The sequence below is a fragment of the Charadrius vociferus genome, unplaced genomic scaffold (genome assembly GCF_000708025.1).
Source record: "Charadrius vociferus isolate BGI_N301 unplaced genomic scaffold, ASM70802v2 scaffold217, whole genome shotgun sequence".
NCBI classification, from domain to species: domain Eukaryota; kingdom Metazoa; phylum Chordata; class Aves; order Charadriiformes; family Charadriidae; genus Charadrius; species Charadrius vociferus.
Genome location: NW_009649190.1, coordinates 3665408 through 3677300, shown reverse-complemented (window position 1 = coordinate 3677300; position 11893 = coordinate 3665408). Strand labels below are relative to the sequence as shown.

The window sequence follows — 11893 nt, the reverse complement described above, 5'->3', positions numbered from 1 at the left end:
GAGAATGTTTTATGGCCAGACTTGCAAACATTTGGCTCCTGCAGACGCCAGAAGACTCTGCATCTGCTTTAATCAGCGTGGGTTGATCCTTTCTGGTTATTTCTTTGAGATCCCTGTGGTTCTTAAGGCAGTAGTTTTATATTATCTAGGACAAAGTGACTGTTCAGCTTCACACAGAGGGCAACTTACCTGAAAATTCAAACTGCGCAGCTTTTGATCGGTAAGAACGGCAAGTGAGAGCTGACGAACTGAGAATAGACATTTATCAAGAATTCTGTGATTCCCTCTCCAAGGTATCTCAGCTGTCTTTCAGTTATGTGTTCATTAGAGATATCATAGTCTTTTCTGTTTATAATGACGTCTTTATATTTTGAAAAAAAAAAAAAAGAGATGATAGTAAGAATTAAAGACTTCTTTATCAAGCGGGTTTAAAATGTACCTGGAAAATTACTGCATTATGCTCAGCTGAGTGTAAATAAAGGCTGCAGAGTGACAGACACTTAAAGTAATCCATAAGAAATCTGAAATAGCCCATTAATTGCTGTCTCAGGGGACACAGGTCTTTTATGGCAGGAATCTCTTCGACAGATGGGATAAGAGGAGAAGCAATGCAGTTACTGCACTGGGCAAGATGCAGTTGTGTTTTTTAATTCTTTTACCCCTTTGTTGTATTTTCACAGCAGGAAGGTTCCCTTCAGATGTGGAGGTACTTTGTGGCAAGTTGTATGGTGGAAGTAAATATAACAGTTGTCCTCAGAAGGTGTTCTGGCTCCAAGAAGTCTGGTTTGGGGGTTTTGTTTTGTTTTATTTTTGAACTGTTATTGTTCTTGCACATCTGTATTTAGGATCTGTTGGCCTCAAAATGTTGTATGGCTGGGCTTGTAAAGTCTTCTACAGACACCAGAAGACTCCCTGTTTGCTTTGATCAAAAGGGACACCATATGGTGTCACCTTGACTGCTTCAGTTTTCAGGACGGTTGGATTGGATTGGAATGTAATGGGATGGGGTCTCCCTGTATCTTTATACTGTCCCTACTGTAATGGATCTTCTTTAAGAAAGGACCTTCTTTAAACAGAAGAGGCAAGGAGAGAGGGGAGAGGGCAGGCAAGCACTGTATATAGCATCTGTAACATTTAATTATATGAGACAGGGATTTTCCAGTATGTCTTGCAACACAAAGAACATTTAGATATCAGCACCACAGTATATATTTTCTCAATCATAACACCCACACATTTCCTTAGCCAAGTAGAAGTTTTCCTTCTATGGCTGCATATCTAAAATTAGCCTGAAGGTCAAATCTGAATAGAAATACCCTTGCCATTGAACGTGCTGGGAATGATTGGTGCAATGGGCTCAATTTTCCCATCGAAAACCTTCATTTATTTTTTTAAATAACAGTTGCTTTTACAATTAAAGAGCTTGGAGGAAGGCAAAATGAGGCCTGCTGTATAAAATCATCATCAATATTCAGCTTTCACTGCAAGGCTATTTTTATAGCCAACTATTTTAAATGGATATAAGATGGATATAGTGAAGCCATAGTATAAAAGATGCAGCAAGAGGCTTCTGAATAGCTGAGCTGAGCACCGGCAGGCAAAAGAAAAGCCTTAAAATTTGGAAGATGTTTGTATATGAAAGATAAATACACAATGAAGAATTCTCAGTTAAGAAATGCATTGTTGAGAAGAAATGAATAGTTTAGGGGCCTAAAAATAGTTGCTTCACCTGCAGTTGTATTATGTGAGGACTAGGCAACCTATACTGCACAAACGCAAAAGCACTGTCTTGCAAGAAGTGCATTTATCAGCCACAGTGTTTTATTGAGTGCTTTAATAATACAAGTGTACATCAACTGATCCACAGTCAAAAGTGGCAGGTCCCTAAGAAATTTACAAGCACTTTTTTTTTTTAAGTAAATCAAAATACATATTAATTTGTTCAACGCAATAGCCTTTCGTGTGGGAAACAGAAGGCTAGTGATAAACACAGTCTTAGTAATGCACAGTGATTCTTGATTTTAAGCTTTTATACAAAACTTGTTCCCAGTAGCATGCACCCACCATTAAAGACTTCAGTACAAAAAAATAACCCTAAACACTACATTTAAGTAGAAACGAGATATAATTCTGAATTTGTTTGTTTTCCCAAAAACCACATGAAAGAAAAAAAAAAACCCACACATTAATACAAAGCTTTGTGACAAAGCTCTATACTATTACAGATCCAACATTCTTTGCACTGATAACCAAAATTCCCTGTCTACATTTGAGGGAAACAGCTTTCAAGTTAACAGAACAAAAAAACCCCAAACAAAAATAAAAATAAACCCAAAAAGAAAGGAAGGACAACCTTTTGTCACAAAATGGTTCAAAATTTAATAAAAAATAAGAATGAAGGGAAGGGCTATTGATGCACTTAGTGAATGTGCTTGCACAGGTCCAGCAAATCCTAGAGTAGGTTCCTATGTGGCGTATCGCTTGGTCCACTGTCTGGCCATTCTGTCGTGCTCTGCTCTGTTAGTCATATACTGAGTGGCAATACTTCCAACCAGGGGGTCAGCTGAAAAGGAAACACAATACTTGTCAGCCTTGGAAGGACGCAAAAGCTATTCTTAGATCCAGATTCATTCAGTTCTCTTAGGTTTAACTGTAAGAACAAGGTGCCTACATATACTAGTCCCATTTTGAAAGCACTCACGCGTACAGGAAGAAAGGAAGAAGAAGATGGGGAGGAGCTGGCTGGCAATTAGCTATGTGTTTCTGGCAAACGTATAATTAAAACCATTTTCTAAAATTCTGCCTCACAAACAAATGTTCCAATAATTTTATTTTGAGCTAAAAGGCTCTTTCAGGTGGTAAGAATAAACATACTACGTCATTTATTTATGGTATTAGACTCCCACAAATACCTATACTATCACCTAAGAGGATGGGCTCTATTACAATTACCAGGTTACATGGTTTTTTTGAATACTTTTAATTTTGAACCATAAAGAAAGATTAGGAATTAGGGCAGTAAATACTATTTTCAAAGCAGCAAAAGTTAATGGCAAATTTGGGAATTGGTATTTAATTTATGGGATATTTCTGAGCATTTATATGGTCAGAATGCTGCATGGTTTTGTCTTCTCAAGCTATTTCTGTATTTTCAAAATGAAGAAACAACCTGAAAAAGTATTTTTACATTAACCTGGATCTACAAATTACTTCACAAATAATTAAACAAAACCAACCAGCCCTTTAAGAAAAATAAACCAAAACAAGACTTTCCCAGAAGTGACCGTGTGTCATCACCATTTTCCTCTTCTCCGTTTAAAGCAGAAAAAATGTATAGAGATTTTTCCTTTTTTTGAGAGACCATACTCTTTATATTTCTGCTGCAACAGGAAATTTGCTGAGATTGTACCACCACACCATGCAAGTTCAGAAGCACTGATACCACGTTTTTACCAGTCTTAGGACACATGAACACAACTTCTTCTTAAAGACAGTTAATAATCAGCTCTGTAGTTGACTGAAGATGGTGCCATTGAACAATATGAATCTCAGCTTCCCCAGTACAGTCATAATCAGAGTGTGGCATTTGCATTATTAACCACCGAAATAACTGGGACTAGAGGTCAGGCTTTCTGCAATGCGGAGTAAATCTGGGCTTTTTTGTTTGTTTCTTGATGATGAGAGATTATGATAGAAGAAATGCGCTGGTTTAACCAAAAATCAATTGGTTGGCTTACTGCCAATATTACTGAATATTACTGAATAGTATCTAATGAAAAAACCTTCTGCTACTTTCAGGCCGAGCCCATGATTTGAATCTTAAGTTTGCACCTACTAAAATAGTAAGGCGAATTATCACTGTGACTGTCGTGTACTAAGTCCCTGTAGTCTCAGTCCTGCATATACTTACCTTTAATATCTTAATATATCCAGAGGAGGTCACTGAGGCCTGGGCTTTGCTATTTTTACATGCACGAGTGTCAAAGAAGCATATCTGATCTAAGATCCATTTTAAAAGTTTCAGACTATAAAGTATATCACCTTTAACTCCTCAGCCGAGGAGAAGAACTATACAGGAGATTACTGGAAGGATTTTGTGCCGTGCAAATCGGAGGCGAATAGTCTACGGGTATTTAAGGAGTGCAAAGTTGTTCATGGCTGGAATGAGGGTTGAGATGCACTGCAGGGTAAATGGGGAACTTGGGTAATGGGAAAGGGCAAAATTTCTCTCAGCAAAAGATTTAGGGAGTAGTCTCAGAGAAACCTTGTCGTACTGTAACGTAGCTTGGGGATGAGCCTGACAGCACTGCTGCAAATTCCCACACCCTCCTCGGATGCGACACCCCTGTGCAAAGAAACACTTTCACAGACGCAGGGAGAAATGGAGCCTGAGGGTTGAACTTGGAAGGAATCCTTGGAGCAAAATTCAATGAATGTGCTGGTTTTCATGCTGTTGGGGAAGGTCGGGTTTGGCCTCTGAGGCATCTGGCTGTGACGGGTTGCAAGAATATCACGGCATTATTATCTGGAATGCAGCAAGTGCTTAATGAGGTTTAGTGCATATTCAAAGTGCTGCCGCTAAGACCTTTATAAAACCTTATGTGAGTCAGTGAGAAATGATGTGCTGTAGTAAAGGTTTACCCAGTTCAAATCTGAACATCTTTTATGTGTGGGATGAATGTATATGTGACAGTGTGTCTTTCACATTGAGAGCTGTAAATCGATTTCCTTGATCTACTGAAAGGGTATCGAGGATCATATCATCATCCCCAATCCTGGATGATAGATTACAATGTTTGGTTTCCTAGTGTGGGCTTCCATCTGTATCTCCTTTTGGGAACAAGGAAGTATTTCAACAACATAGATCTCTGGAAGGATTTGGAAGGTACAGGTTCTTCCTCTCACCTCTTCCCAGCATGGGAGGGTGTCTACTTTCTTTTGGGGTGGGGGAATAATCAATGAGAGGAGTTCTTGATAAGAAAGTGGGGAAATTTGTTGAAGCCCAGTAACATAGGGAACTGGGCTGTTTATTTATCCATATGTTCAAGCCTTTGTTTTTGCAGTATTCTGTTCGGCGGTTGGGGAAATAGTGGAGGTGACGGTCTGAGGTCTATGTAAGCTTTTGTTGTAGGTGTGTAAATTCCCACCGAGAGAGTGGCCTGTGAATCAGCTGTCATCTCGGGTGCTTCCCTCAAGCCAGTGTCTCCCTGCATCAGCGTCTGCCTGTGTGAGGCCGGACTGCTGAAGCGAAGAGAGGTCCTTGCCTGCTGTAGCGTGAGCAGGACGAGCTGCACCCACTGCCAGCTGCTGAGCGGGCGCTACTAAAAGGTGCTCTTGGTAATAACATTGTTCTTTGCAGTTTGGCTGTACGTTTTATTGGTTATAACAATATTGAATAAAAGAACAAGCCCTCAGTTCGCCAAAGCCACTTGCTCATTTGACAGCCCAAACAGAAAAATGTTTACTGGCAGAGAGGCCCAGCTATTTCACCTCCCTGTCAGAGGGTCTGGAGGGGTGTTGGCATTATACGTAGTTATTTTTGAGGACTTCAATAAGGACTCTTCAACCGCTGTTTGAAGAGCTAACTTATTTTAGCAGTTCCTGTGAAGCTGTAAAACCATCAGGAGGCACAACAGCTTTCTTTGGGAAGACGGGACAGCTGTTGAGGAGGGAAATTTTAACTTCAGGCCAGAGCCACCCAACCAGTGACACACTGGCCAATTTGATGCAGCCCACTGCATCAGTGCCAGAGGACGTAAGGATGGCCTGTGACCTCCAGAAATGCAAACGGTCTCTTTCTGCACCTGCAGCTTGAGGCCCAAGCCGTATTGTCCTTGCTGGAGGAGGGAGCCGGCCGGCAGGCCCAAGGAGACAGATCTCTCAACACTTAATGGGTCATGAGTCACCATTGCTCCGCAGTTCCCAGGGAGGGGCCATAAAACGGAGATTACAAGATAAATTGAAGCACCTTAATTAAAGCAATTAAAAGCCTTAATTCCCAACATGCACGAGTCTTGGTTATAGTGTCCAAGTCCTACAAGATACCAAATATGAGGAAGAAACAATAGTTCCCATTTACTCCCTAAACTAAGTAGCACGTGGCGGAGCACCACCTGGTTCTCAGCCGGGCTGCACTATTTAAAGGAGTATTGTGAAATCTGCATTAGTAGGGCCAAATATGTATTTATAAAGCAACTGCTGTGTAAACTGTCTAATTAAGAGATAAAAAGAAATACTGTATCTCAAAATTCATAACAGTACTTTTCCCATGTTTCCATTTCTCATTACCATAAAACTGTTTCTTATTTTCCGTTTGTATATATCTGTGGTTTTATTCTCAATGCTAGAAATTTGTTTCTGTAACTAGTAAACCTCTTTAGCTTTTTCTTTTATTTTTGTTTTAGAAGTAGCGTGATTCATCAGTGAATCAGGGTTCATTTCAGAAATTCACTCCAAATGGGACTGTGTCCAAACGACAACGAAAACCAGGGGATCGGAACATAAAGCTACGCCAGAGATGTGTTATCAGAACAACGTAGTGAAAGAAATTAAAATAAACCCACAATAAGTTAAGAACAATAACAGCAAAACTCTGCAACTCCTGGCCTGGCCGGATGCGTGTACTTTGGGACCTCTCGGATCACCAGCTGCATGGTGCCTGGCTTGAGAGCCACAGATACCCCATCCCTCAGTGCTCTGGTGGCTGGAGAAGCCTGGCTGAGGTAGAGCGATCGTGTACGGCACTTGGCAGCACCGAAACCTGGGAGCAGCCTTGCTGGTGGTGCTGGCTGTGATAGCCACGCGTGGGGAGTGCAGGGAGTCACGCTCACCTCAGCTCACCTGAGAAGCTGCTGTAAAACTGGTGGACCTGGAAAACTTTAAGGTCTCACAATTTACTGTTCCTTCTAGTTCCTGACTCTCCCTTATAGAAATCCACGCTAGGACATCTCTATAACCTTTAGCTTTTTTAAAGAAAAAATGTGATCCAATACTCGGATTAGTTCCATGTAAAATTGGAGGACACCAGGAGTTACAGCACAAAATTTCATGTTGAAGGACAGCGCAAGAGCCATGAAAATATATAAAATAAGCACCAAATAAAACAAGCATGGACAGAAGCTAAGGTTCAGCGATGTAACTTATACGGAAAATGTCAATCAAGAGAACTAAAGTATGAAGAAAAGCTTCCGGATGATTTATAGGAAGACTGCAGCTGCTAAATGCCCCCTCACCTCACCATACGTAATCCTCATGTTATACCAGAATTCAAGAAATTAACTTGCATTTAACTGTAGTTTTGCAAGCTGGGTGAGCTGGAGCTCCTGCCTAGCTTACAAAGGTCGGACGCGCTGCTCTACAATGACTTGTCGTCTTTTGCAGCCACTTAATATGACTGCATAAGGAAGAACATTTGTGTCTCATGTCTGTTGTAAGGCTAATCAAATTTACAGCCCAATTCGAGGGATTTAATGCTATTGGGGATTTGGATGAGCTGAGGTTTGGTCATTACAAAATTTCAGCTGTATTTAAAGCTAGTTATACTGCTCTATCATTCAGAAGACAGACCATAATTCTTCTTTAAAACTACTTTTCCCCCAAATAAATGAAAATATATTGCTATACTGTATTTTTCTCTGCTTGTATTTTTACAGCTATTTCTATGTCAGCAAATAGCAATTTCAGAGCAGAATTCATCTCCTGGGCTTTTCAATGCTCTTTTAAAAATACAGCAAACACACTCTAGTGAAATAAAAAATGGAGATGGTGTATTTAACAGCTTGATTTCAATGTGCCTTCTCCATCAGCCACATGATATGCAATGAAATTCCAATCGGTAGTGCCAACATGGTTAAAGAGACACACATTTAGACTTAAAATGTACATTACGGGTGTTTCTATGCATTTTATATATATATTTATGAGCATTTATAAAGTAGAATTATATTTCTATTGCAGTATTTTATAGTTTTAATAGAGAACAGCTGATGGAGCCAGTTATTATTCCATCACAAATGGGTTCTCAGAAAGATTTCTGGAGCACCTTAAAAACAGAAAACCCAAAGCCCTATAAAAATATCACCGTTTCTTCAGCCAAATATTTACAATGTACTTTTTTTGGGTCCACATTTAGATTCAGCTCTCTGTCAGGGGGAAATAGGAAGAGCTGGCCTCCATCTGAAGAGGCAGAATTAAACAGGAAGAATTTCCAAAGGTTAGATGCAACTTGAAAGGTCTTATTCTCTCTCCTGAGCTATAAATGACTCCTTTCTCATAGCTGTGAGAGGCTCTATGGAACTACCTGTTCTGAAACATCACTCACCAAAAATTAAATCTGCTTTCCTTTCTTTTGGACAGGCTGTGTGAAGTGCAGAAGAAAACAACCAAGTAATTTTTTAGTTATTTGAACTTCAGTTACACATTTTGAAAAGCTTTTGGTTTATGGAATACTAACTGTTTCACTTTTTTTTTTAGGCATGCCTCTTTTTCCAAATATTCTGCTGTATTGCATTTTGCAGTAAAAAATTGGGAATGCTCGGGTTTTTTGAGCTTTTCTTTTAAGGAAAAGTCCAGGTGCTCTGTATGTTGGCTACAGGATAGCTGCCTTGGAATCATCTTTATACAGCCACACAGGCAGGATTGGTTACCCTGAAGTTAAACCTCCCCAAAATAAAAGTTCATATTTTCAATAACTACATTTTGTTTGGTGATTTCAGTGCAAACAGCAGTGCAGGACAGAATATATTCCCATATTGGCTTGCAGTGGAAGCCAAGTTTTCTGAATCCAGTTTTTCTGGGTTTTAATATTGTAACAGTCTTTAAGAAATAGGTCCCAAAAGGCAAACTAAAAAAAAAAAATTAAGATTGGGTAAAAAGCATAAAGTAATAATTCACTGAAACACTGGTCTTCTTAAAAGCAAATGCTGACAAAAACATCCTTAAACTTAATTAAAAGAATTTATTTAATATCTAATTATATTTTCTTATGTTGCTTTCAGTGGCATCCGGGCTAGTGTTACAAGAAGCCCGGTCAGTGAAAACCGCAGACAGAAGCAGTGTCAGATATGCTGTACCAAATATGTCATACAACAATTTAATACTCCAAGAGGAAAGGATTAAGAAAAGATGAATTGTTTGTGAGTAATTTTATTTATAGTGTCACTTTGCCTCAGGAAGTTTCTATAGTTTGCCATGTGTCACCTGTTTTAAACTTAATGAACTCCTAGAAGACCATGTCAAGGACACTGTGAGTCTTGATGTGGAAAATGAGGTATGTGCAATGCATCATAGTATCCTTCAGTGATGTTACAGCAGCAGCGTTGCTCTCTTTTGCTATCATTAATAATAATGCACAGACTAAGTAATTCTTTGGAGGCAGAGGCAGGTGAAGTGGCACACTGAATTACTCCTCTAACCTTTCACCTTTGAAAAGAGTGCTCAAAATCAGGGCACAAGTGCAAACGAGTGCAGCGCAGCACTAATCCCTGTTTGTGCGGCAATAAAACTAGCCTCCCAGTTGGAAGTCTGATCAACACACGCGTACGAACAGGAACAACAGAGGGATTCAAGTCAGAACAAAGGGCAGTAACAGGGCTCTGAATTGCTTTACACATCCTACAAGTTGAACTGCAATTTATTTCTGACTTTCATAAAATCACAATTCCAACTATCCATATAGAATGTATTTATCAATCTATGAGACACTTTGAAAACAGTATAGAAGAATGATAAAGTGATCAATAAAAACTGTATAAAAAAAGGAGAACAAATAAAATTATTTGTTTTAGTATAGAAAAAAGGTAATCCTTAGAGGAGAAAGGAACAAATTCTAGAAAGGTCTAATATCTACTAGGAAAGAAGTCAGTGAAGTTAATATCCATTTTAGCAATTACAGTTTACAGCAGAAATCATATGATATGGAGTATAATGAACTCTCTCCTGAACTTGTTTCAGGAACCAGTTTTGCAGATTTGGTTGGTCACATCTTCATACTCAATAGACAAATTCTAATATATATAGGCTACACCAGTGTGCTGCAACATCAAAATATGCCTGCTGAAATTGCCTTAGAACCCGTGTACCTCATTAGGTTGGCTATTATGGTTGACATGGATTGGACAAAGTGGACAACCATATGACCTTAAAGCGTTGTTCTCACCAAAGTAAAATAACAAGGGATGCAATAAGATATCCTTTGATGTGGCATTCTTAGATAAAAGGTGATTGAATGTGTTGGAGCCAGAAGAAAGAAAGGCTGGCTTTGCTATGTCACTTCTCAGTTTCAGATATAACCCAGGATTGTCTTTCCAGGTATAGCATGGGAAAGAAGGAAATACAGGGTAGATGCGTAAGAACTCGAGACACGATCTTTGGAAAGGCATCTGAATGTTTACACTAACCAGCTCTGCATCTAGAAAACCAAGGGAAAACTGTGGTAAATACTGTAGTTCGGAGACTGTGTACTTTTAAAGCCAAAAGCTTGCCTAAATTTTTTGTCCCTACATGGGAAAGCTGACGTAGTGGTCACTGTGCTAATGCAGGGCTAAAGGAGACTTACAGCTTTGCACCAGGCTTCCTACGAAGCCAGTACAACCCATAGCCCTGGTCACTCAATCATCCAGCCTTTGGTTACCTTTCTAGCTATACACTTGAAGTCCTTTTCCTGTGAGAAATCAGAGCAGGTGCAGGAGGAGAAAGAGAGGATGAGATAAAGCATGGAAGACCCTGAGGTCTTGTTCTGTTGTACAGCCAAGTATAGCCAGGGTGCATGTCTGGGCAGGCAAGCGGGGAAGCAATCACATCATATTGCTCACAAGAGGTGCAGCTCTGGAGGGCTTCGTGGTCTTGACGGTTTGCAAGTAGTCATAGTGACTCCAAGAAAGTTAAGTGGTCTTACAGTGGTGCCTTAGCTTCCCATCTGTAAAACTGGATTAATGCTTCTCTATCACCCAGGATATTCTGAGAATAAATACGCTAAAAATTGTGAGGTGTCTGGATACTGTGGTACATGTGGCTGTGGCTCTTTATGTGTATTGTAAAGGGACTTGACTCTAAATTTTGTGCTCTGTAGAATTGTCAGAAACACATTTCACTTCTGTTAGTTTATACAGTGATTGAAGTTACACAAATATTAAGGCATGTGTAACTTGATTCCAATGTCCAAACTGTTGTCTGGAGAAAAATGTTACCTATCTTCAAAAATAAAAGAGCTCTGCAGATCCAGTTTAGAAAACATCCATTTACTAAAATACCCATTTTGGATACATGGAAGGAGAAATTCATTCCTCTCTCTAGACTTGCACTTGATTGCTGTCTGGCTACCTACCACAGATCTGTGTGAAATATGAGGCTGCCTAAGAAAAAGATGTTTCAGAAATAAGGAGTATTATCTGGCCCAATTTTATTAACATGGCTCTTAAAGGAAAGCGTCGGCAGTGATTCATCTCTGTATCTTGCCAGGGGAAATCATTCTTGTTTAAAGAGTAAGGTTTTTTTTAGTCTTCAGTTTTTAGCAGGATTTCTATAAACTTCGCAGGCTGACTGGGAGTTAGCTGAGGCAATCATGGATCAACGAGGCACAGTGTACTGATCTTGAAGAGTTGTCTTTAATTAAGAAAGAACATGCACCTATTAGAAGTGCCAGCATGCTGGAACAATTAAAGTTCTGAAATAACACATTTCACTTTGATGCTTGGATGCGTCTCAAAATTAAAAGCACAGACACATTAGGACTGTATCTGATCATAATAATGAACTCAACTGAGAAACATCGTTATTTGAAAAAAAATTAATAAAAAGGTGTTAGTAAATCAGAACTTGATATGAAAGACATTACATGGCACATGCCTTGAGAAATCTGCAGAAGTTACAGCAATATGCATTTACCTTGCGGAAT

The 11893-nt window shown here is 39.4% G+C and overlaps 1 protein-coding gene across 1 annotated transcript in view; it reads right to left on the bottom strand.

The window, feature by feature from the left end:
* Positions 1-1799: 1799 nt before the first annotated feature.
* LOC104289921 (transcription initiation factor TFIID subunit 4-like) overlaps positions 1800-11893 on the bottom strand; it is a 223140-nt gene continuing 213046 nt past the window's right edge. Inside the window, exon 9 of the mRNA XM_009888953.1 lies at positions 1800-2563. Coding sequence (XP_009887255.1) covers positions 2466-2563 — 98 coding nt within the window. The 3' untranslated portion in view covers positions 1800-2465. The remainder of the gene's footprint in view (positions 2564-11893) is intronic.